Genomic DNA, 26,636 nt, shown 5'->3' on the forward strand with positions numbered 1-26,636 from the left:
AAGCAACTTTTCGCCACGAAATTTGATATGGATTACCAGTGCACACCAGTAACCACTCCGGTGAGTTGATTATTTTGAAAACGGACGTTTATTGTGCTTTTACGGGCCTTTCTATACATGCGCATGACTTGCCGTTCTGAAGCAGGTTGAGATGAATCAAAATTAGGGAAATACCGGAGACAGCAGTAAACATCAAAAAAGCGGTGAGGTGGGTTCTAAAACATTGCAGAAGACTCAGAAAAGAGGCTTAATGTTGAAAATACTGGAGTTCTTTTGCAGGATTATAAAGCAAAAGTAATAAGTGCCAAAATTCCCATTCTTTGTGCATCTGCATCAGTAACAGGTAAGAGACTTTAACTGATGAGAAAAGAAACAGGAGGCCGAGAACATTTGTGAAAGTCTGACTTTATTAAACATGTAATAAGTGACGTATATGGGGCAGTTCTAAATGCTGTGTGTGCATAATGTTAAACTGTGAAAGAGCAGCAGTTGCAAAATCACTGAAGTGCATCCAAGTGTTCAACACGGTGTTCAATTATGAAACAGCAGGAGCTGGTTTTTATATAAAGCTGCAGTAAAGCAGAATGTCCAAGTCTTTATTCAAGCACTGATCAATCAGGCTATTTAATCACCTAATGGATATAAACATTGTCTGATCGACAATGCAAAAAATTAGGTCACGACAACATGATAACGCTCAAAGCTTTGTAGCTTAAATTTTAAATAACTGGGATGTGTTAGCAGTTCAATATTTGACCTGGATAAAATTGATATTTCTAGCGATCGAACATTAATCAAAAGCAAAGTTTCTAATTTTCAGATTGAGCAAATGTATCTGTTTTTCAGGAAAAACATGTATGCAGGAGGGGATCCTCAGATGAACGGAGACATGCCTCATGATGGAGGTCACGGAGGAGGGGGGCATGAAACGGGTGAAGAACTGGAAAAGACTGGAAGGTATTAAAAAAAGAGCAAATGATTTATGACCAAGGTTTAAAACCTGAAAGCTGATAACAGTGAGAACAGAAAGTCTTTTTGTTCCTCATGTCTTTCAACATTTTCCTCCTTCCGCTTGAGTGTTGCATATGTTTCAGGCAGCAAAGCGTCGGGCTGTACAGTGCCTGTGTAAATGTTCATATTGCTGAACTTGACAAACCTTTTGTCTGTGTGTCCTCAGGTTTTGTGGAGGTCTCATACTTGACATAAAGAGAAAAGCGCCTTTCTTTCTCAGTGACTTCACCGATGCGTTTCACATCCAAGCCCTGTCGGCCATTATTTTCATTTACCTAGGAACTGTGACAAATGCCATCACCTTTGGCGGTCTGCTGGGGGACGCTACAGATAATATGCAGGTCAGACTGAGATTTGAACCCTTGAGTTAGAAGAGTGATAATCATCAACGGTAATGTCCGATTACTCTCTAACCTGTCTGCATGTGTGCAGGGTGTGTTGGAGAGTTTTCTGGGCACCGCCATTACCGGTGGGGTGTTCTGTCTGCTGGCTGGCCAGCCTCTCACCATCCTCAGCAGCACTGGTCCTGTTCTTGTGTTTGAACGGCTGCTCTTCAACTTCAGCAAGTAAGCGCTTTATTTTTAGGAGGCCTGGGAACTACTCGTGTAAATCTAGTGTTTTAAAGGTACTGTTTAACAGGGACACATCCCAGAATTACTCTTTTACCACATTATTGAGGTGTTTTTATTTCTTTTGTTAAAGATTGTACACTTCTGGAATATACATTTTTAGGATTTACATTTTAGGAAGACATAAGTCATAACTTTCCAAGAATAGTTGCAATATTAACAGATTTTTAAATTCCCAAACAAAACAAAGACAGACATAGACCCCATTATCCCTTTCTGACCAATGTGGTTGTAGTGCCGGTTCAGGGCTGGTGCCAGAGAGCCACGACAGAGCCAGGTCATTACATCACTTTAACAGTCTCGTCCAATGCTTGACCTCGCATTTGTTCTTCATTTCTGTGGAAGACCACAGTGCAGGGAGTTGATTTACAGCAATTACAGATTTTGTCTCATATCCCCAACAGACCAATGTGTTGACATCACCAGTTTAATTAAGAAAAAACATTCTCAACAGCAGTTCGTGTTTAAGAAAACTTCTTGCAATGCCGACCAGCATTTCCAAACACTGAGCTTATTTTATGAATGCCACTGCAAATGCTGGTTTGAGGTGGCTCTAACACGCCAGCCGGTGATTGAAAAACACCTTACAATGTTTAACAATGTAGTTGCAAACCTGTTTATAAAATGCTGTTGCAAAAGGGGACTGTGATTGTTAGTCTATGTGGCATATTGGGCAAAATAGACACCTTTAGTTTATTTGTTTATACAGCTGCTTTGACTTCATGTCCATGTTAAAGCCATTTTTCCATCATTGTTCTTTGTTGAACAAAGCAGACTAAAGTCCACACTGGCTCTGGATTTTTCAACATGGTGGTCACAATGTTTTGTTGGTCTGCATTAGATATCATTCTGATTTAGGCTTTAGTTCTGAACCAGCACTTTGTTGGAACACAGAAAAACAATGACAACTTATTTGATTTCTGACCTCAGAGAAATTCATCAGTGTCTGATCTTAATCATTGGATTAACGTCTTGTTGTATCTCGAGTATGATGTTCTCTTTGTGGATTATGGTCCCATTAAGATTGAAGGATGTTTGAGTGCAGGGCTCACTCTAAGTGACAATCTGGCACCTTATGGGTGAGTGGTCTTTATGTGGCTTTCAGTCAGATCCACCAGTTGCCTGAAACCTTTGTTTCGGAAAGAACAAGATGGTGATGAAAATGCTGAACCTTAGAATGGAAATCCACAAACCAGTGTGACTGTATCTGCCGGTTTTATATCTTTTTTTGTAAGCAATGAAGTCGCCCCTCCTGGACATAAAAAGAATCCAAGCTTAAGGCACTTTCACATTGGTGTAACTTTTTTGAACTCTTTCTAAATGCAGCCTGTGGTCACACAGCAGACAGCTGTTTGCCAAATGAGTGATTGAATGTTGAGAGGTTATTTTTGATTTTTTCTCTCAAACATCCCATCACTCTCTTACAGGAATACAAGAGGAATTGCTCTTTGGCTCACCCTACATTTGTAGGATATAACATCAGTCATAAAAACAAAACTCTGTGCGCCCTGCACATGCACAGCTATACACATGAATCTGTTTTTATGTTGAAGAGCCCACAAAGATGTTGAGCAACAGTTAAGCAAAACAGGATGTTGCAGGGCTACAGTTTGATTCTATGTGCCCCTTCTCTGTCTGATAAAATGCACAATTTTGGATTTTTTTTGTTTTGTTTTGCCTTCAGAGACAAGGATTTTGACTACCTGGAGTTCCGCTTGTGGATTGGCTTGTGGTCGGCGTTCTTCTGCCTGGTGCTGGTGGCCACCGATGCCAGTTTTCTGGTGAAATACTTCACCCGGTTCACAGAGGAGGGCTTCTCCTGCCTCATCAGCTTCATCTTCATCTATGATGCCTTCAAGAAGATGATTAAATTAGCTCACCACTATCCCATCAACTCCGATTTCAGGACTGAATATGTCACACAATACGACTGTCTCTGCATGGCCCCAACAGTCTTAGGTGAAAAGCCTTTCTCCTCTGTCTGGCATCCCGACATTAGTGTTTCACCTGTGGATGCCAATGTGACACAATTATGCAAAATGAAAACAAAAAAAACGTGTTAACCAACATGAAATTATGTATTTAATTTGGAAAAGGAAGGATTTTAGAAATATATAATGGTCTCATGTCAGGTTCTCTTTAAAATAGCAAATTTTTAGAGCGTTTATTAGATACGACAAAGGTGGGGATAAGAAAAAGTTTTCTTCCTTTTCGAAGTTCAAGCAGATGACAACTCACATAAACTCCTGGCTGGAAATAAAGCAAAGTTATCTGCGGGATTTAAGCCAGGGTTGTTGAGATTGGCGGTTCACCTGTTACCTATAAAATGATTTGGGATGCTCCAAGTAAAAGCACACACTTAAAATGTTGTAGTACCCTGACGAAGCTCGCTTGCTAAATGATAGCTTTGCGATAATACATTTTTTTGTATTAAAATGTTCTTCATCAGCAATGCAATGTATTTTCAACATTTCAGATGCTACAGCTGAGCACCGTGTCATGAGGATGTGTTTTTGTTTTGTTTTTGCAGAAAACGAAACTTACAATATTGGTGATCCTATGGAAGATTCTTCAGTCTGGTACTGGAACAACACTGGTCTGGTAAGAGTTTCCTTTTTATACGCCACTTTCTTTGAAAAAAATGTGAACATTATAGAGTGAATAGTAACAGTGTGCTCTATTTGAACTCGGAAGTTGGAACTTCCGCTTTGCGGTCTCAGTTAAGCCTCAACTACAAGTTTCTCTAGTGTGTATTTCACATGCTTACTCGAAACATGGTTCACACTGAAGGACTTTTGTCAGATTACTTCTGAAATATTTGACAGTCTTGAGAGGACTTCTAGGAACCAGGGGCCGTATTACAGAAAACGTCCTATCTTAAGTCAAAAGTTAAGATAGGACGAGTGGAGATAAGATTTTTTCAAGTTTGGTATTACAGAAAGCAAATCCTAACTCCGTTTAGGAATCTTATCTTATCTTTGGAAATCCTATCTTATCTTGAGTTAGGAATCCTAAGTAAGCGATCTAAACATCTACGATCGACTTTCATGTCTGTTACCTAGCAACTGATGCTACATTGCGTCTCGTGAAGTGTCGTCTTGTCAACAACTACTTAACAACTACTTAACAACGAGCCGAGAGTAAGAGAGAGAGAGAAAGATAGAGAGACCATCAAGTAGTACTATGGATAGTAAACAGCGTAGAGCAATGAATTTTAAAGGTAGGGTAGGAGATCCTGGATTTGGAGTCCAGCGAAGCTGCATTTTGAAACTACACAGGTAAAAAGTCCCAACCCTTTTCTTCACTTTCTTCCCGAAGGCACGCCTCTAGAGTACATGAACGCGCACGAGCACTAAGGTGCACGAGCGCTGTTCTGACAGCAAGCATCGATCGTTGCCGTATTTAGTATTTAGTATATGCTAACTATACGTTTAATAATGCTAGGTGCTAGCCAAGCTGGCTCTAGTTTAGCTTCCTGCCAAGCTTCGTTCACGGAGCAGGGTACGCGCACGGGGGGGGGGGGGGGGGGAGCAGATTGCAGTTTGATAGACGGCATCAGTATCCAATCATTGTGAACGGACCGTTCAGTATGATTGGATACTGTTTTTCCTAGATTGTACGTTCTAGAGGCCACTAAAACTTTTCATATTTGTGTCAAAACTTTAAATTAATTGGTTGCAATGGGGGTGTGAAGAGTATTTCAAGCAATATGTAAAAAAATGTTCCAGAAAAAGATCCCCTACCCCGCCTTTAAGCCGGATGAGGTGGAGGCCTTGGTGTCTTTGGTGTCAAGGACACTCTTTTTGGCAAATTCAGTGCCACTTTAACCAAAGAATTAAAAGAGAAAGAGTGGCAATGTATTTGGAAGTCTCCTTTCGCAAAAAAGCGTAGCGCATTTGTTACTTGACATATCACCGGCAGGGCTCCATGTCGCCGCGTAGGCCTTTCCAAAGTTGGGCGGAGTTGCTCGGTTAACAATATTATTAAGTGCCGGGGCAAACAGTACCGGCTAGTTAAAGTACGGTCGTCAAACCGTAAAACATCGCCGGGGTCCATCATTGCCCTTTCGATATAAAAATTTCTATTTTCCCTACGACGTTGTACTAATAAAATTCGTGCCATATTTTCTCGATAGAACTGACAAATAACTAATAGGCCTACCTAACTGACAATAACTTACAAAACACCACTTAGGACAGCAAAGGGGGTTATCCTAAAGTTAGGACAATTTATTTAAGATTTTTCGAAGTTAGGATGCTTCTGTAATACACTTTTCTTAACTTGAGATAGGATGCGTAAACCAAGATAGGAAACGCTGTTCTGTAATGCGCTTTTCCTAAATACGGTCCTAAAGTGCTGTTACCACGGTAACTAGACAGATAAGATAAGATTCTCTAGTTAGGATGTTTCTGAAATATGGCCCCAGGTCCTAAATCTTAAACCAGCTATTAGGTTCGGCCATTCTTATTGGTTTCAGTGCAACTTTGTTTACAGGGTAAAGTGAACAGTGATGAGCGCAGTTTTATTATGACTCTGTGTCTTTCCTTGCGTTGGTCTTCTATCCAACAGTCTCAGACAACCAATTCATTACTGTATTTGTTTTCTTTTTGACCATGATGCACTTTATTTGTTCTGTGCAGCCGCTGAATTCCACATGGTCGTCTCTCTCTAAGACGGATTGCTTGAAGTACAAAGGAGAGTTGGTAGGCAGGGCCTGCAACTTTGTCCCAGACATCTCCCTCATGTCGTTCATCCTCTTCTTCGGTACCTACACCTGCTCCATGTTTCTGAAGAAGTTCAAAACCAGCGCCTACTTCCCTACCACTGTGAGTAACTCAAATGACACCAGTGTGCTGAGATGCTAACACCAAACAAGGCAAAGCGAGGGAATTTATTTATACACCACAAGTGAAAAAACGAGGCGATTCAAAATATTTTACAGTGAACACAAGATGCATTAATTAAAAATAAGACGGTTAAGAAAAAAAGCACAAGTACCGGTAAGAGTAATTAAATGGAGTAAAAGGCTCAGTGCAGTGAGTCCTTTATTTCAAGCTTTCTTGGATAAATAAATAAATATTTATATAATCCTGTTATTACTCATTTAAAAGGGGTCAGAAAATATTCTTTAAAAGTGACTGGATCACTGCTGTTTTTAGATCAAGCGAAAAGATGTGTTGCTTGGCTTCAGGTCTGAAGTAATTTTGGTTGATAAGTTTCAAATCAAATCAAATCAAATTTATTTGCATAGCACATATCATGTACAAAACAATTCAAAGTTTAAACAAAGTTGTTTTTTTTGCCAGTTTGAGGCATCAGTTCACACAGCGCATCTTTTCTATTTCCTGTCACTCAGGTAAGAAAACTTATCAGTGACTTTGCCATCATCCTGGCCATCTTTATCTTCGTTGGAGTCGATATGTTAGTGGGAGTTGACACTCCTAAACTCATTGTGCCAAGTGAATTCAAGGTGAGTGTTTTTTTTTTCCTCTAATTAATCAGAAAAAAGACCTAAATGTAATTTGTAAATCAATTTATAATGAATTGATCCACAAAAACAAGACAAATACTATTTATTACAAATAAATAAAATCCCACTTTGACTTTGTGTCCACCCTCCTCGTAGCCAACAAACCCCCAGCGGGGCTGGTTTGTTCCCCCCTTTGGAGGAAACCCCTGGTGGGTTTATCTGGTGTCTTCTCTTCCTGCCCTCCTGGTCACCATACTGGTTTTTATGGACCAGCAGATCACTGCTGTCATCATCAACAGGAAAGAGCACAAGCTAAAGGTAATTTAGAATCCTTACTGACTTACTGACTGAAAAGTGTACTATAAATCCTCAGCTAAAAATTGAGCCATGGGTCAAAATTAAGATTTAAATGAGGAATTCAGGAAAAAAAGTTTGTATTTACGAACAAAAGTGTTGTTTTGTCGGGGTGTTTCTGGAAAAAAAAATCTGATTTCTGAGGATTTTTATGCATTTCCCATGACAAACTGCAGCCTGTGCTGTTCAGTACCTGTCTTCGTACTGTAGTTAAACATCCTTCTTCTCATCGAAGTGAGAGATGTTTCATGAGAGTGACTGCTCATGGCTTGACACTGATAAATCTGAGTTATAGTTTGCTTTGAATTCAGGGGGGTTAGATGGAGGTAGTGACAGAGAACTTTACAGTAGTGAAGCCCTTTCTTCTGCTGCTGAATTAATCTGCAGTGTATCTGAAATCATAGGAGCTTTTGGCAGGGATTCAGGTCTGTCTGTATCTGCAGCTGTGCAGCACGCACTGTCCATGTTTGAGCATGCACATGATCTCTGACCCTGTTTATTGTCTGTACCAGAAAGGGGCAGGTTATCATCTGGATCTGCTGTGGGTGGCTATTCTGCTGGTGGTTTGCTCCTTCATGGGTCTGCCTTGGTATGTGGCCGCCACCGTTATCTCCATTGCTCACATAGACAGTCTGAAGATGGAAACTGAGACATCAGCTCCAGGAGAGCAGCCCAAGTTCCTTGGTGTGAGGTGAGAAGAAGTGTATTTAACTCTACAAAGAGCATATCACAGTTGGGGCATTTTATTACCTCTACAAATCCTGCAGGGAAATATTGCAGCATTATGACATCAGACTTATATTTACCCCAGTGTTGTAGCACCATCTATGGGTGAGAAACTAACAGAATCCCCACTGGAGGTCAAACTAAAAGTTCTTTTATGGTATAAAGAGCGTCACAGATTAGTACATTTCGGTGAAAGATGTTTTGTGTATGTAATCTGCAGAAGGCTCAAGCAAATACTTTTGGACTCCTCACAGGTAAAATTCTCAAATTAGAAGTAATGTACTGAAGCTAATTGAGGTTTCGAGTAAAGAAGCTGATTTGGTTCGTGAGTTGAGTCAAACTTGAAAACATTTTCACAGAAGATTACTCTTGGATTTTTAATTCATGGCTGCTTAAATACTGCTCATTGCTGTCATTTAAAAACACAGTTTGACTTCAGAGGCAACTTTTCAGGATCGCCATCAAATGAGCGAGACGCCACAATATTTATCGTTTTATTAACTGTATTTTAGCAAAGCAGTGAGGTATAATAACCCTTTCTTTTCATTACATTTAATTGTTAATTGATAATTCTGTCTGCTCTCAATAATGACTGTATGCTTGATTAGGTTACAAAGCTATTATTAAAACATTAGGCCAGGTTTCCGCAGTTACAGTTTTTTTTTTCTTTTGTTCCCCTCAGAGGGTTTTTGTTTTGTTTTTGTATCCATGTGACACCCTCCGCTGCCGCCTGATGCGTCAGCTGTAAGCTGAGCTAATAAACTCTTTTCTGGCAAGACACCAAAACATCCACATCAACTTTGAACTTCATAAAAACAGTACAGCAAATAGCTAGGATTGTCACAGTCAGAGAGGCAAAAAGAAAAAACGAGATTTATAACCCACATTAGTTTGTTTCCTCTTACAGCCCTTGTTTTTGTCCTGTTTTGCAGAGAGCAGAGGGTCACTGGTGTGTTTGTGTTCATCCTGACAGGACTGTCTGTATTTATGGCTCCAATTTTAAAGGTAGTTAATGGAAGATTATTCTCTATGACTCTGTGTTTCCTTTTGTGTGATCATGATAAAATGTGTTCCACGTGAAACCTGCTATAGCACGAACAAGCACAGACTGTTTTAAGTTGTTTTCAGTGTGTTTGTGCTGTATGTCTGTCAGTGGACCGATGATTCTTATCAGCCACTAAAGACTTACAAGAATTCTGATAATGAGAACATATTATAAATGTTTACATCTCTGAAAGACCTATTAACTTTCAATGATACACCAGCTGCACACTGTCAAGTTCTTTTTAAGGTGAATTTGATTTGATTAAATCCTTCAGAACTTACTTATATTGAGTTGAAATAATTTGTTCTGGCAACCATGGTTATGCTACACAGCATTTGGCTAATATTACTGTGAAGAAGACTGAATTGGCCTCGTAATTTCAGTTAGTTCAGTGCAGCACAAAGTGTAACAGCTCTCCCTTCATGTGCCTGTACATAAATTATGACGGGCTCATTAGCCTCTATTTCTAGCCGCTAAGTGACTGGCCTTCATAAATACAAATTCGAGAAATTGCAAAAGAAAATGTGGTGCACAGCTGCCAAAAAGGAAAATCCTCCTTGATGGAAAAGATGTGGCATTGATAGGAGAAAGTAAAACACTTGCAGCAATTTTTGAAAACTTATAACTGAAGTGAAATGATTTTGAGGTTGTCCTTTTTTCATATTACCCTTTGAAATGGCAACCCTTGAAACCCCATCTCTAAATGTAAATGACATTTTTGACTGTGACAGACTCCTTTTTAGTGTATATTTATGTGGATTTCTTGTGGTACATTTAGTTCATCCCCATGCCTGTGCTGTACGGAGTCTTTCTATACATGGGAGTAGCCTCTCTTAATGGAGTGCAGGTAATCTTTACATGTTCTATTCTTACATAAATGTGCAGATAGAAGAAAGCGATTTGACAAAAAGTGATTATTTCGATCATCATGTAACTTTCCTCTAATGGAGGTCCAAACTAATATCCAAAATGTAAACATGCTTTGTCAAAATGTTTATAAAAAATATCATAAGCCCTTTTCAGACACAAGATACTTCCCATCGTATCTATTTGTTCCTTGTGTGTCTAGTTTATGGATCGTCTCAAACTGCTTCTGATGCCAGCTAAACATCAGCCGGACCTGATTTACCTTCGACACGTTCCCCTCAGAAAGGTCCACCTCTTCACCTTCTTGCAAGTCCTCTGCTTGGCTCTGCTCTGGATCCTCAAGTCCACTGTCGCTGCCATCATATTCCCTGTCATGGTAGGACACATCTTTGTTAGATTTGGCCGATACTTATAAAGTTTTTTTAAGGAAAAAATAACTGTGATTCAGATCCCTACAGATATACATATTTCTATTCTGATTATTCTAAATATTGAATTCTGGTTAATTAATAATAGTCTAGTACAGAAAAGAAAAATGTAAGAACTAAATCAGCTAAATCACTTTGATTTGTAATTATGGTAAAGTACTGAGAATATTGTTTATTTTATTTGTTTATTTAAACTGTACATTTTTTTCAGATTAAAATTAATTCTGGGCTTGGAATTATTAGTTTATGACATTACATGTTACGTAAACATCTGCTCGTACTGAAGTAAAGAAATGTGGTAATGAAGTGAAAGCACGTGACCGTATACAGAACTGTAACCCCTGTATCTGATGTTTTCAGATTCTTGCTCTGGTGGCTGTGAGGAAAGCAATGGATTACATGTTCTCTCAGCATGACCTGAGCTTCCTGGATGATGTTATTCCAGAGAAGGAGAAGAAGAAGAAGGAGGACGAGAAGAAGAAAAACCGAGGCAGCATAGACAGCGACCCTGAAGATGTAAGCTTTAAGAATTTGAATATTTCAGAAATTTTGAGAAAACACTTGAATGCTGCAAGCTAGTGTCTTTCCTCAAGCCACAAAACAAACAAATACCTTTTTCTCCAGTGTTTTTTTTTAATTTCATGACAGCCCATTCCTTAGTTTGTCTTATTGCCTGTTCCCTTCCTTTGCTACAGCATGCACCTACGGAGAGGTTTAGCCACCGATTACCCAATACCAAAATAACTTTTTCCACATGTAGCACTGGTGCTCCTGAGCGACTTTGAGCAGCACAAAATTTAGGCACAACCATTAGAATCAAAATGTAAGCAACGAATGTGTGTGTTTTCCATTTTAGCTGCATTACTGATGAATGCTTTGATACTAAACAGATAATAAACATAATGTTTTTAGGGTGTTCTTTTACTTTAAAGTGAAAAAGTAACCAAGTAAAGCAGTGCTATATGAGGGGAAAAAAAATCCTTCACCATGTTAAACATAAAACAGCATGTTGGTATTTCTGTAACAAATGCATTGTGGATGAAGCATGAATGCATCAGATTGCACGTGAATTTAAAACATCCCTCTGTGTCTTTACTGTAAACTGGATTTATTGTGTCTATAGAGAACTTCCTGGGAGTTCGTCCAGTTACGAAGGATCAATTTTCATACAAAGAAAAAGATGGGTCACTTTGTCAATGTCGCTATCAAATCTGCCTTCCATGCAGTTTTGATCATATTCATTGATGTATTGTTAAGACTGAATAAGGGATTATAAATCAAAGTAACTGTGCTCCTTTTCTGAGTTCCCACAGAATAATGTTTCATGAATGACTTTGTTGGCAAGTTGGAAACTGAACACTGTTTCAGTAATCGTTACCCATGAATGAAACAAATGCCAGTGTGACCATATTTTATTGTCACTTCAGTTTCTTCAAACCAGTAAGTTGATTCTCACTGTCAACATGCTTCTGGTGGATATGTAGGTTAGTAGTCTGCATTTTATTTAGTTTTTTTTTTTTATTGTAAGTTTGTGTTTAAGTATACAGAAAACTTTAAGTTACACCTTATGTCCTTTATTTGAAGTATTTTAACCACATAGACTGTTCTAATTCCTGTTAGAAGTTGTGTCCTCATCAGATATTTGAGGCACACTCTGAATTATCATTTTTCTTTTTGAAAAGAGGATTTTTAAAGAGAGATCTACTGATTATTCCCTCCCTGTGTGTTGTTAGAGACGTGATTTCCATTTAAACAAACTGATGAGCACATCGCGAAAGGGTTCCTTGTTATAACATTTTGTGTTGTTTCTGAGAAATGGCTCCAAAATCCAACTATCTGGTCCCCTGTGTGGAAGTTGGTGGTACTCCAGTTTACATGTTAGGGTCCTTTAAATAGTTGCTTTTATCAGCTTATGCTGTTTTTACACCATAAGTAACGGGTTAAAGATGAGTTGTTTTTTTTTTTAAATGTGAGTACATCCTCTAAAACAAGTCGAATAAATCTTCACCCATTGCCAGGAGAAGGCAAATTGTAGGCTACAACTGACAGATCCAGTATGCCTCTACTTCCAAGAGGACAAACGTGGCACTACAACAACATAAAGATGTGACATTAGTCTGTATTCTACAGGCGATGTCGTACCAAAGTTTCTGATAAGTGTGACTCTGAGATGATTAGGATAGTTAATTATTTTTAACAGGGTTGCAAACATAGCTCCAAGCCAGTGTAACTGAGAGAGCTGCCATCTGTTATGCAGAATGATGAAATGGATTAATCTCGTCTGTGTTTGTCCGGGAGTTGTTGCTGTGAGATTCAAAGCCTACGTATGAGAGTTATGGTCAGTATATGTGTGTTTCTTTACAGAAACAGAGAGCTTTGTCCATTTTTGTTACCCCAATCAGAGCATCCTCAGTGGAAATTAACATGTTTCCATCAATGCCGAGTCAGAGCTGATTAAAACCTGTGACCACTGCAGTTGTTTGACCTGTGACTGAAAGCTAATCTCACTGGACTCAAAAGCCAGGTTTCAGTGTTTGCGGTTTTCTGACAATTGTAGAAATGGATTTTTGTCCGCTGCTGGTTTCCATAATTAGTGGGGATCTGACAATGAATCGCCTAATTAAATTCCCTTTCTGCTAAAGAGAGTTAAATAGGATGAAAGCTGCTTTCTCCATTGATCATGTAGAGTTTGGCCACTGGAAACTGAAAAGCTTTTCTTCTAATTAAAGCACATCAGGGCATGGATTGTCGCCTATGGAGAATTAGTTATTAATGCTATAAAAGTTAAAAATCAAAAAGGAGACGCAGAGACATTAGATGACTCACAGCAGTCTGAGCTATAAAATGTCGCAGACTGCACATGACTAGAATAAAAGTCAGCATAACCAAATTGAAGAGGTCTATTTTGTGTAGCCACAGGTTTGAGATGTCTTCCACTCAGGTGGATCCATGCTGTCACACTTACTTTGGAAATTATGTGATGAATCGTAAATATTGGAGAAAATAACATTGATGAGATGTCAAACAGATGTCGGTTTGCTTCATCTCACCTGGTCTCCAAGCGATTCAGGATGAATCCCCAGAAGCTGTTTAGGATCAATTTTAACACGCCTTCGTTAAAGATAAAAACCAAAGGTCGCGTCTAAGGATGTGTTTCCTTTTTCCAACAGTCCGACTATCCTTACAGTGAGAATGCTCCCGGTATTAAAATTCCCATGGACATGATGGAGCAGGAGCCCTTCTTAGGTGATAAAGCCTCTGACAGTGAGTAAAACCGAATCACCTGCAGCAACTGAGGAAAAATACTTCTTTCAGCTCTTCAACTCGTCTTATTCCTGCTCCTGCTCGATGTTTGTGATGACATCCGACATCCTCTGTCCTTAAAGAGCTGCTGCCTTCTTGTCTGTCATGCACTGCTTTTTCTGTCACCGCATGGATGTTTCTTCCTTCATTGCCTTGGTCTAGTCTGCAAAATATGCATGAAATCCACTCACTTCTTGCTTGCTTGATCTAACACCATTCATGCATTATTTTAAGGGGTTTTATTTTAAGGATGCTTGTTTAAAACACAGTGCTTGTGTCAGGTTGTCATTTTGAACCGAGTCTCTTATGTACTAATACTAAATCTTTCCACTTTTCACTTAATTTAACAGTCTAATGAACAGTCCTGCAGGCTGTCAGTCAATCTAAACACTAACAGTAATTAGTTCTCTTGGCTTGCTTGTTTTATCTGTTGAAAGTGTTGGTGAAACCATGTTGTGTTTGATTTGGACTAAAATCCTGTTAAATCTGTGAGCTGCTGATCTGAATGAATGTGACACTTTGAACTGAGCAGTTTGCTGTTGAATCCAGATCCTAACGGTTCCTTTTTTTTGTTTTTTCCTCCTCCACAGGAGACAAGTCCCAACCATTCCTTGAACGACACACATCGTGCTGAGCAGCTTCGCTATTATCAGGCCAACTACATGTCCAGGTGAGAAATAAGCGTGCGAGGTGCTGACCGGAAGCTGACAGACTCACACTGCAGCTAACCCGACAGAAACATTAAGCTGCCACTGATTTCTTTTCACAGATATTCCTGACAGTGTTGTATGTTGTATGACAGTCTGTTGTAAAAGGTCAGATGGCGAGTGAAAATGTAATGCTAGTCTGATCTTTAAAGGTCAGTTAAGCTAATTGCTGACCTATGGCTAACTGTATTTTGTCAAGGGAAGTTTGAGCGCCAGGCGCCATGTCATCTGTCAGCTTTCGTCTCCTCCATGTTGTGCTTCTGTCTGTGGACACAAGTGTTATTCCACCAAAGAGACTGTTAATCTAAAGTTTACTGTAACCAATAAGATACAAAATCCCTCCAGAATAATTGTCCAATGGTTGTACATCAAGAATCATAACATAAACTTTCATATTATTTTGATGTCAGATATGTTAAAATATGGATGCTTCTCCTGAGGGTGTTTACTTTGTTAAAGTTTTTTTTTTCTAAGTTTATTATTTGTTAAACACAATTTGAGTGTAGACTGATGGGCAAAAATGACAGCATTTAGATTAAATCTGCAGTAAAAAGTTGCAAGAACTGAACAGAGTCTGAATACTTTTTGAAACGTCTATAAAAAAAGTACTTTACATTGAAATGACGAAGCTGAGCAAAATAATCAAAGGCTAAACTTTAAAATCTTAACCACTGCACAACCTACGGACGTGCATGAGCTGCTGGTTTCTGAGTTGAATAACACTAAATATTTGGGCTGCAGAGGTAGATGTTCTGCACATGTGGGAAGTGATAATTGGTTTTATGATCACATCTTGCTGTATGACCCAGCAGAAGTGTGATTTAGAACGTACGCACTGCATAAACACCAGACTCCAGATTGCAGCCGTTCATGTGAGAGCAGGAAGAGTTAATGGGGGCCTGTAGTCAATAACAACGCCACATAGGGACAAAGCTGCGTGAGTTGTCATCTACCTGCCGCTCCGGGTTCGTGGGCTGAGCGAAGCTTGAAAGCTTTAAATCGAGAGATCATTTGGACAGTCCTTCTTACTAGACAATCTCAATTTTCTGGTAAAGACAACGTGTGGAATCAGCTGGTGATTCTCTTAGTGCAACAAAAACAGAACACTTCAGCTTCATGATTGTTTTCTTTTATTCATTTAAGTAATTTCTATAAATTGTCTGTTTGAAACCAAATAGTTTATTTATCAGCAATGCATTAATGATGGATCTTCTGCTGCTCTGTTCTGACTGACTGCAGTCCGTCTCTTACTTTAACTCTGCAGCAAAGATGGACCAAGTTTCAAAAGCTGCTTTCCAAAATGGCTTTCTTTCAAACTACAAATAATAAAAGCCAAACTCGAATTACATTTCGTCTCAGACTTGTAAGAGCTCTCCGTGCTTAGCTGTACTTTGAGCTTTTTCTGTTTGTTTTTTTTGGTTTGTTACTGAACTTTTCTGGAAACGCAGCTGTGAAGAAGTTTGATTTATTTAGGGAACAATGACTAATGGTCTAAAACTACTGAACGGGTGTAAGTGTTTGTGGTAACAGTGGATATTAGTGCTTGTTTTAGATGAAAGATTATGTTTGTGGCATCAGCCTCTCACAAGGACCAGGACCCACAGGTCGTTATTTTCCAGGTTGTTGTCGTACCCTACTGATGAGACGGGGATCGTGTTTGGGTCTATGTGTGAAGGAATTCAATCAAAGAGCGTCTGTGCTCCCAGCAAACAAATAAAGTCCGACTTTCTTTTAGGCTTGATGCACATCAACCTGTTTCCTCGACTATTTCCTGCCTGAAATGTATAGTTTTCCTTTGACCAAATTCATTGTGTGGGATTTCTAATTGACTGAGCTCTGTAGAAACCGACTTAATTCTCTTTTTTCAAATGTTTAGCACAGTATTTCAGTGATTGGACATTGGACTGGGTATGAATTGTAGGTAGATTAGAACTAATCCTGTTCCCCTAAAACTCAGTTTACTCAGAGCTTAGTTGACCTCAGAAACCATCAGAGCTCATTGGTTGTTCCGGTGCATTGAAATACCACACTAAGTCAGGTAGAGTTCAAATAAGTTAATTGAAAACTAACTGGTAAAAATATATCTATATAAATGATTCAAAATGCCCCCCAAAAAGTTTCTGGTTCCAACTTCCATTAATATGTTCTCTTTTTCTAGTAATAAGTTATAAAAAAACTAATTAATTTGTGGTTTGTTTTATCAGTCAGTTATTAAATTGATTGATGATGAAAAATGGTTTTGAGTTTTAGTCTTTGGAACAGCATCTGCAACTTCTGTTCTTCTTCTTTGTCGAGTCTACTGTACCATCCTGAAAGCTACAGGAAGTCGAGTTTACAGAGCTCAGACAGGGATTTCCCACTATGGCCACAGGAAACAATCTAGGCAATTTGGTTATTTTCTGTTTTTCACTTAGGCTCTTTAAAAAAAATCCATTTCTATCACCTTCCTCACCCTAAAATGTTCAGCTTGTAGAACGATAGAATTATCTACTTTAACTTACAGTGTAGGCAACCAGCCATCAGCTATTTTAACTCGGCCCCTGGTCCCAATAAAGCTGCTCTCATTCACATGTTTTACTATTTCTGAACATTTCAGAAACTGTAACTGAAAATCAGCTCATTAAGACTACACATCAATTTGAGGTCATTTAAAGCATTTTCAGATTGTTGCTCTGCTTTAATAAAATCCTGATTTTATAACTTCAGCATCAACTTACAAAATCATCATTCAGGTAACTTAAAGCCGTGAATTCAGCTGCACTTAGAGGTATGATGATCTCTCACAGAGAAAGTTAGAAGTGATTGACCTTGACAACCCTACTTAAAACCCAGATTATCCCTTAAATTCAAGGGATAGTTCGCCTCTTTTGACATGAAGCTGTATGACATCTCATATTAGCAATATCATTCATGAACATTAACTTACCCACTGCTGCGTCCTGTGAGCCGAGTTCCAGCCTCGTTTTGGCGTTGACGAAGGTAGTCCGGCTAGTTTGCTGGGGTCCCGAAAATAAAGCGTCTTGCTTCTCAAAACAATATGTGTTCAAAAGAGTAATACATTTGCATCACAAAATCCTCCCTCCAGAAAAAGTCAGACCTCACAATCGCTTGGCGCTATTTCTCTCTAATACATTACTCTTTTGAACGCATATTGTTTTGAGAAGCAAGACGCTTTATTTTCGTGACCCTAGCAAACTAGCCGGACTACCTTCGTCAACGCCAAAACGAGGCTGGAACTCTGCTCACAGGACGCAGCAGGGGGTAAGTCAATGTTCATGAATGATATTGCTAATATGGGATGTCATACAGCTTCATGTCAAAAGAGGCGAACTATCCCTTTAAGTCGAGCTACTCTGCATCTGTCCACATGTCCTAACAATTGATGTATCCTGTGTTTCAGCCCCGAGATGAGCCCGTTGAAGTCTGTGCCTCAGATTAGAATAGAAATGGACCCAGATGATGAAAATACACTCTACTGGAGGAGCAGATCTGAAACGTCTCTTTAGTGGACTGAACCACCACCAGGCAACCAGCAGTCCTATCTTTTAATTACCTAAACTTGATTCTTTTAACTCCACTGTCCTCCATGACTCCGAGACTTTGTTTTGAATAAGCGGGGCTCTGGAAAAAAAAAAAAAAAAGAAAAAAAAGGGAACGTGACCAAGTAAACGATTTTATTTTTTTAATTAATTACACGGTTTCTGTCCTCACCGTCTCATCTTGGTATTTTTCTCACAGCACCACAGTGATCATTTGTGTCTGACTCAAACTCTGATCAAAGTAACTCCTCACTACTCGTCTATGCAACAGCTGTTACGAGTCGCTGATCAACAGTAAAGGCTGCAATGCTCTGACCATGCATGTGCCCCCTCTGCCCTTTTTATACATACACACACACACACACATATATACATTTATAAGTAATCTGTCTGAATTTTTATATAAGCCGAATTACTCCAATAACATTTTCCTGTAGCAGGAAAATTATGTTTTTATAGCTCTACCTCTTGTTTTAAATTCAGTGATCACCATGAACGAATGCAACATGTTGATTCTTGACGGGGTTTTGATATTTTCTCTCTGTCCCCGTGTAGCGTTTGAATAATAATTGAAGAGATTTTCTTTATTATAGCTTGTGAAGGAAATGGAATAGAACTAAATTAACAGGTAATTAACCATGCACATTTGTGTGTGCGCGAATGTGGTAAATATTTTTATCATCACTTATTGATGCAGTTTTGATTGCTTCACCTTCTATTTCTAACTGAATCTTTCTCACTTTCAATTCAAAACTTTTGTTACTTGTTTAAATTAAATCATGGTTTTTGTCTTTTTTTTTTAATGATCACGTTGTGTATATGTTGGTAACATTGTCTCTTTTTTTTTTGTGGGTAGAACAACATTCAGCAGTTCATAATAATCCGACTCTTCCTCAGCCAAACTTTATTTCTAACTAGGAATGCATATCATATAATTGCTTGTGCTGCACAAAAAAACTTTACCTAAGTGGCTTATAAGAGATTGATTCAGTCTGAAATTGTTACAGTAACAATGTGAAAAAAGGATTACGAGGCAGGAATCAAATCCACGGAAGCTCAGTGGGACAACTTTTGTTCACAGCAGGTGTGTCGCTGGTTGGAATTATCATAATGTGAAAAATATTTGTTTTTTTATTCTTTAAAAGATGTATTTGGGTGTTCAAAAGATACCAAAATGCTCCACTGAATTACTGATTAATTTGCTGAATACTGAAAATGTTGAGGAACAAAATCCACAGAACTTACGCCTTTTTAAAATATTTTAGTGTTTAACATCTCTGCATGAGAACACAGAAAAGGGAATATTAAACATCAATACCCTCATTTTTATGCTGTAGCTGCCCCATTAACTAGTATTCTGTAACTTGACTGTGAAGTTTTATCTCCATCTTTAGAAGCAGCTCTGGAAATGGATTGCTCACATCAGTGTACGTATGGCATATGGGTGTCAAACCAAAACGCATCCTTTAAAAGATGTAATTTGCTAAATTTCAGTCGGCTAAAATATGGGAAATTCTGTAAAAATCTTATTTACTGAATGTTTTATCTCCACAACATGGCCAGCGAGCCCACAGTCAACGAACAAAGAGATCTAACGGATAATTCTGGTGTAAATCCACCTGGCTGGCTTATTTCCCACTGATGTTAATGTAAATGTTACATCATCCACTTTTCTCCCACAGACACACACCCTTCTTCAGGTGGAATTCACTGATACTTGTCCAGGTCACCTAGAGTTTCTAAATTTTGCACTGGCAGTCACTGCCAGTCATATGTCCTCATTTGCTACGAGCTCTTGGACAATAACACATGCTAAAAAGAGAGCTGTCCACACCACGCTCATTTCCTTAAACCTCTGTTATTGAAGTGGAAGGTACAAAGTTAGCATGACCCACAGAAACAACTTCCACCTTAAAAGCAAGTCCATCAATCTTAAATAATCTGAGTAAGTACAGTACAGTAATCCAAAATGTCTCCCCACTTAAGCACTTTGTCACTTTGTGGGTTTAATTTGAAACTGGAAGTCCTCATCAGCACTATGCAGATCAAAGTGTGATAACTGAGCCGTCTCCTTCCTCTGTAAACATGTACATAAACGGCATGCTGGCTCAAACCAAACCAAATCAAATTCCTGTCAGTTCGTTTTGACATCATGTATACTCCACATTATTGTTTTCAGCCTTCGAAAGGTGGGAGTGGAAACAAGTAAGACTTAAGGCCTGGGAAATTTTATGTTGGGAGTTGTTAGTTTTAAATGTCACAATGTATAAGCAACAAAAACCTGCAACAGGAAATGAAAAACTTATCAGTTTTAGAGAATGGAATACTGATACTTTTTTTTTTTTTTTTTGATTAACTTATATGACTTTTTAGAACAGTTGAAATGGTTTATTTTAGAATTTATATTTTTCAAATGAAATGTATATTGAAAATAAACAATTATCAAACACTGATGGTGTTCTGCCTCTTAATCTGAGCGGATGTGAAAGCAAAGAAGGAATCAAGTACCTCAAAATATTAACACACATATATAGACTGTTAGGTTTGCAGATGTCATGTAAAAAAACATTGGTTATCGAATGCCTGCACACTTTTCCTCACATTGATCACCAGTATAAATTTTCTTTCACTAAAAACAGGGTTATAGATGGCTGATTAATGGCCAGCACTGCTTTGATACAATGTATATGGAACAAAACCACGTTTCTAATACAGGCTATTAATCTTGAATTTAATCTCGTTAATCCAACCCACACATAATGAGGTTTAGAATGATAAAGTTACTTCTGTATTTGTTGGGGAATGGCCTCCTACATGGGACAAGTTCAGGTTTTGGATGGTTTTACTATTTGATGATGTACACGTGTGCATGATACTACTTTTGATAAAAGTTTGAAATAATTCATGGCTCTAAGCAAATTAGTTAACATAACTCTTGTGCAGTGTTGACGGACCTCATGCCCCATAATGCAATGCACAAAGAAAAAGAAAGTCCAAGGGAAAAAATAATTAATAAAAACATTAAAATTACTGATGGGAACAGTGAGCATCACTGTTCATTTTGTTACGTCTTATTATGGCTGCTAAGTGCTTGTGTGCAGATTAAAGCCTTTTATATACAGACGTGTCTCATTATTACTGATGCTCAGGCTCCCTCTAGTGTGGGTCGAGATGTTTTACAGACTGCGGAGAGGAACCTTTCTGATGTTTAAATATAGCAGAAGAGCTATAAAATCAGATATTTCCAATGTCCGGAGGAGTAGATACATTGTTTGATTTTAAGAGTCGCCGAATAAATTAAACAATTCATTTGATTAGCATTTGGTTTAAATCAAGCTGAATACAAGGTGTGCATATTTCAGTATTTCTAAGGAATGATCTATTACATCTATTAAAGACACAGACCGTTCTACACTCTGATCTCCAAATATTCTGACTATCTCAAGCCTCTTCTCTTCTCTTGTCTCAACCAAATATCCATTAATTGGCTCTCGATGATATAGAACTCAGCTGCCAGACTTTTAATAAGAACCAATAAAAGAGAGCACATTACACCTGTTTTTAGCTTCTTGCACTGGATAATCAGTGTGTTTTAGAGGTGATTTTAAAATCTTACCATTGACTTTTAAAATCATTTGTGGACATTCACTTTCTCATTTATCTGAGCTTTTAGCACATTAGAAGTCTGTAGAATAGCTCCACTTAGAAAAGTGCTTTATAAATAAGGTGTAATAACATCATTATAAATTGATCAGACCTTCTCTATACAGCAGCAACTTTTACCGAAAGTGCTTTACACAAAGTACAAAAGGTATAAAGAAAAGAAAAAAGCAATCAAAAGCAATACCTCACAACCCCAATCCATCACTCCAAGCTTCAGGATTGTTGTATTAGATAAATAAACTGAGTAAATACTGTAAAATTCAAATAGAGTACAAACTTAAAGTGTTTAATAAAACATAAATAAATTTACCAAGAAGTAAAAACAGCAAAACTTCACAGATGAATAGAATATAGACAAAAATGGAGTTGCTACTATCATCAGTACTTTAACTTTAAGAACTGCCACTACTTCCACCGTCCTGTAACACGAGGGGGAGTTGTGCTACTACTGCTGCTATCACCAGTATCACTTCTACAGCAATCCATCATAAGCAAAAAAAAAGAAAGAAAAGCAACCTATTTCTATTGGAAAATCCAGGTCAATTAGCAGGCAGGTTTTTAGATTCTTTAACAATCACAGTTGCAATAATCTGATAGTTCTGACAGGACTGAGTAATTATTCTACATGTAAACTCTGCAGCAGGTACTCCAACCGTCTCTTAGGCAGAAAAAAACCCGACTAAAAAAAAAAAAAAAAAAAAACACATTAATCAAAGCTGTTTATTTCTGCTGTGTCTAATCGTGGAAGTTTCAGTTAATTAGCAGATAAACTCAGATCAGATCATTAACGAAATGCTTGATTCTATGCCAACATGATCAAATAAGAGACACAGATGTGAACTTTGTTTTCCACTAGAGGATTATCATGAGCTGTGGAGGAGAGGCGCTGATGGTGCTTGTGTGCTTCTATCTTTGTGAAAACATTAGTTATTCTGATCTGAGCTGAAGCCACATCAGACATACAGACTTAATAAAAGTAGCTGGAGTTCAGCAATTTTGTGCCAAAATAGTCTGAGCTGTGTGTGTGTACTTTATATGATTTATTTATTTTGATTTATCAAATCACATGAAATATTCCTATTCCCATTCCTAATATAAGGCTTCATGCTCATTTTCAACAAATAAATAAACTTGATAAGTTAAATCTCTTCCTAGTATACACACAATCAACATGGATTCATTATAGATATATTTTAAAAATGTATGGAAGTAAATTATTATCCAATAGGTAACACTCAGATTTAGAACTGGTCAGCCATTGATTCAGTTGCAGCAGGGCAGTTATTTTTCCCTGTGGACAAACAGCACAGAGGTAAAACCAACTGCTGGGCAGACTAAACCAATATGTGGACATCAGCACCACACAGCCGTCACTGTAATTCAACAGATTCGAGTGTTCTACAGCAAGACCTACAATTATCCCCGAATAGAACACCAGCAGAACTCCAAGTATGGCTGTGATGGAGTTGAGAGCTTTCTTCTTTGATTTGTCAACTCGCTTTCTGACCCCCGTCCACTGCCCCAGGCAGAAAGAAATAACCACTGAGGAGATGACCAGCAGGAAGAAATATAGGATGTAGGGAATATTAGGGACATAATGAGAAGTTATACGAAGTGCTCCACAGGACACACAACACATTTCTGATGTTTTAGAAATGCAAAAGGTTTTCTGGAATTATTTCTGAAATAATCAAAAGGTTTTCAAAAAGTGTAAACTGCCCTTTATCTAGTGTTGAGTTTAAATCAATTTAAGTTATATTTATTTGTGCATCAGAAATACATGTGTGAATCTTGTCCCCGCATGTGTAAATCGTGTCCCAGCATTTGTAAATCGTCCCTGCATTTGTAAGTTGTCCTGTGCATTTGTGAATCTTGTCTTGTGCATTTGTGATAATTAAAACCGATTTGGCTGCAAAAAGATGTGGAAAGTATCTCAGTTAAACTATGTAATGTTTAAGAACTAGTACATTATGCCATTCATTTTTCAAACTCCAAAGAGTTTTACTTTCAGGCTCTTTTCCTTCTGCTTTCAGGACTGCCAGAGTCACTCCTCTTCTAAAGAAACCAGCTCTTGACCCTTCAGAGATCAAGAACTACAGACCGGTATCCCTTCTACCCTTTCTGTCCAAAACTCTTGAACGTGCTGTCTTCAAACAACTGTCCTCTTACCTCCACCAGAACAACCTCTTGGATCCCTACCAGTCCGGGTTCAAGGTGGGCCACTCAACTGAGACGGCCCTCCTAGCAGTAACTGAGTCACTCCAAACTGCTCGAGCTAACTCTCTCTCCTCTGTCCTGATTCTCCTGGACCTGTCTGCAGCATTTGACACAGTGAACCACGACATCCTTCTCTCTACCCTGGAGGGAATGGGGGTTTCTGGCTCTGCACTCTCCATGTTCTCATCCTACCTGACAGATCGCTTCTACCAGGTCACACTGAGAGGGTCTGTGTCGAAGCCACGTAGGCTCACCACCGGGGTTCCCCAAGGTTCGGTCCTGGGTCCTCTTCTTTTCTCCCTCTACACATCATCTCTTGGTTCTGTCATCCACTCCCATAACTTTTCCTACCACTGCTATGCAGATGACACCCAGCTGATTCTGTCTTTTCCCCCTTCTGACACCCAAGTGGAAGCACGCATTGCTGCGTGCCTGGCAGACATCTCGGGGTGGATGTCGATGCACCACCTTAAGCTCAACCTGGACAAGACTGAGCTGGTGTTTCTCCCAGGGAAGGGCTGCCCATTCAGAGACCTGGCCATCACCATGGATGCCTCTGTGGTGACATCAACCCGAACCGCGAGGAATCTGGGTGTGACCCTGGACGATGAACTGTCGTTCTCGCCAAACATCGCTTCAGTGACCCGTTCCTGCCGATTCCTCCTCTACAACATCCGGAGGATTCGCCCCTTCCTCACCGACAAGGCAGCACAGGTGCTCATCCAGGCTCTTGTCATCTCCCGCCTGGACTACTGCAACTCCCTCCTTGCTGGCGCCCCGGCTTCTGCCATCAGACCTCTGGAGCTGGTTCAGAAAGCTGCTGCTCGTCTGGTGTTCAACCTCCCCAAGTTCTCCCACACCACTCCCCTTCTCCGCTCTCTACACTGGCTCCCTGTAGCTGCTCGCATCCAGTTTAAGACTCTGGTGCTGGCCTACAGGGCAGTGGAAGGAACAGCTCCTTCATACCTCCAGGCTATGGTCAAGCCCTACACCCCCGCCCGACCACTTCGCTCTGCGGCCACCAGGCGCCTGGCTGCCCCGTCACTCAGGGGTCCCTGCGCACGATCGACACGGTCACGGCTTTTCTCTGTTCTGGCACCCCGATGGTGGAACGATCTCCCGACTGATATCAGGACAGCTGAGTCGCTGCCCATCTTTCGCCGTAGGCTGAAAACCCACCTCTTCAAGAAAAACTTCCCTGATCCGCCCTCTTAGAACAGCACCTGCACCGTCCTAGTTCCTTACGCACTTATTGTTTCCTCCACCACTGGCACCCTCTATATTTTCATTACCCCCTACCCGAACCAGGGTTTGCATCCCATTCCTGCTTTTTCTACCTCTTTTATTTCTTCCCCTACCCGAACCAGGGTTTGCATCCCCACCCCGCTGTGACTGGTGTGCAGTTGGTGAGAGGCTGGTTGGTTATCGCACTTACTCTAGCACTAGTTTTGCTCTTAGCTGTTTGGTAGTGGAAGGAAATGCACTTATGATTTCTTGTGACCTGAAGTTCTTTTGCCTACCGATGTTGAACGCACTTATTGTAAGTCGCTTTGGTTAAAAGCGTCTGCAAAATGACCGTAATGTACTATAAAGCATCATGAAGGAAACAAAAAGAAATGGCAATAAATATTCTTCCTTTGCTATTTTCTCAGACATTAAAAGGTTAAGAGCTGATGCCAGCTGTTTAGTTCATGGAAGTGGGTGTTTTCAGTCTTGATGTTTGAAACAGCCACCTTAATGGCTCAATGGCTGCATTAAAAAATGCAAAGAAAGACACGTCACTCAAGACGTGTGCTGCATGATGAATCATGGCGATGCACTGATTTCCACTCCACTGCTGCAGTGAGGTCCCCCCCCCCCCAACAACGTTTGCAATGATTCGCATGAAATGTTCTCCCCCCGGTGAATTTTTATCGGACGCTTCCATCAGGTCACGATATAATTTGTGCACTACTCTGGCATCTGCATAACCAATGCAATTTGAATGCCTCTTTTAAAACCGAATACTACATAACTTGGGCAAATGCCTCATGAGAAAAGGAGATGGACTGAATTATTAGAATAGAACAAAACCTTTATTTGACCAAGCGATAGCTGCTACAGAGAAGTAATGAACTGCACATGTTCGGCACCAAAAATGTCACCTCTCTAATCTAAAACTTGGCAAATTAAAAAGCCAATTCAACAAGTGAGGGATGGTGTTCCTGTCATGAGTGCTGAATCCAAACAATCCAGTTTTCATCAATTAAAGTTTTACAGTCTGAGCATTGAATTGTGACGATTTACTTGGCAGATTGACATTGTTATGAGATCAAAGCAACTGTGATGAGGTACAACATCAGAGAGCTGTTAGATTTGTTGACAATTTCTACATGCCCAGCATGCTGCTGTCTGGCTGACATAATTATTTGAGGCTGAGTTTTATTCATAGCATTTTTCTACCAGCATCTTTTTTATCCATTTTGTTCTTAAGAGAGGGAGTATCCTTGAAAAAAAATGAGTTGCAGCCATTAGCTTTTGGAGGGCGCTCCTTCTTGTTTGTGTGCCCATTTAGAGCAGTTCAGCTTAAAAACTTTTCAAAAAGGCACTGAAGCAACGCCCTCTCATATCAGAATATGAAAAAACTAAACTTTGCAGTTTCACTAAAGAAGCTTCAAATCTTTAAAATGACTCCTTT

The 26,636-nt window shown here is 39.3% G+C and overlaps 1 protein-coding gene across 3 annotated transcripts in view; it reads left to right on the plus strand.

Moving 5' to 3' along the window:
• The window catches only part of slc4a4a (solute carrier family 4 member 4a), a 57,269-nt gene extending 39,240 nt beyond the window's left edge, over positions 1-18,029 (plus strand). For all 3 annotated transcript variants that reach the window (XM_075467287.1, XM_075467285.1, XM_075467286.1), the window contains 16 exons: positions 847-957; positions 1,178-1,352; positions 1,444-1,577; positions 3,325-3,599; positions 4,171-4,241; positions 6,281-6,466; positions 6,997-7,110; positions 7,267-7,428; positions 7,977-8,155; positions 9,123-9,195; positions 10,014-10,082; positions 10,305-10,478; positions 10,891-11,046; positions 13,701-13,794; positions 14,424-14,503; positions 17,941-18,029. In XM_075467287.1, the coding sequence (XP_075323402.1) occupies positions 847-957; positions 1,178-1,352; positions 1,444-1,577; positions 3,325-3,599; positions 4,171-4,241; positions 6,281-6,466; positions 6,997-7,110; positions 7,267-7,428; positions 7,977-8,155; positions 9,123-9,195; positions 10,014-10,082; positions 10,305-10,478; positions 10,891-11,046; positions 13,701-13,794; positions 14,424-14,467 (2,017 nt within the window). In that variant the 3' untranslated portion in view covers positions 14,468-14,503; positions 17,941-18,029. The remainder of the gene's footprint in view (positions 1-846; positions 958-1,177; positions 1,353-1,443; positions 1,578-3,324; positions 3,600-4,170; positions 4,242-6,280; positions 6,467-6,996; positions 7,111-7,266; positions 7,429-7,976; positions 8,156-9,122; positions 9,196-10,013; positions 10,083-10,304; positions 10,479-10,890; positions 11,047-13,700; positions 13,795-14,423; positions 14,504-17,940) is intronic.
• Positions 18,030-26,636: the final 8,607 nt, after the last annotated feature.

The sequence above is a fragment of the Odontesthes bonariensis genome, chromosome 6 (assembly GCF_027942865.1).
Source record: "Odontesthes bonariensis isolate fOdoBon6 chromosome 6, fOdoBon6.hap1, whole genome shotgun sequence".
NCBI classification, from domain to species: domain Eukaryota; kingdom Metazoa; phylum Chordata; class Actinopteri; order Atheriniformes; family Atherinopsidae; genus Odontesthes; species Odontesthes bonariensis.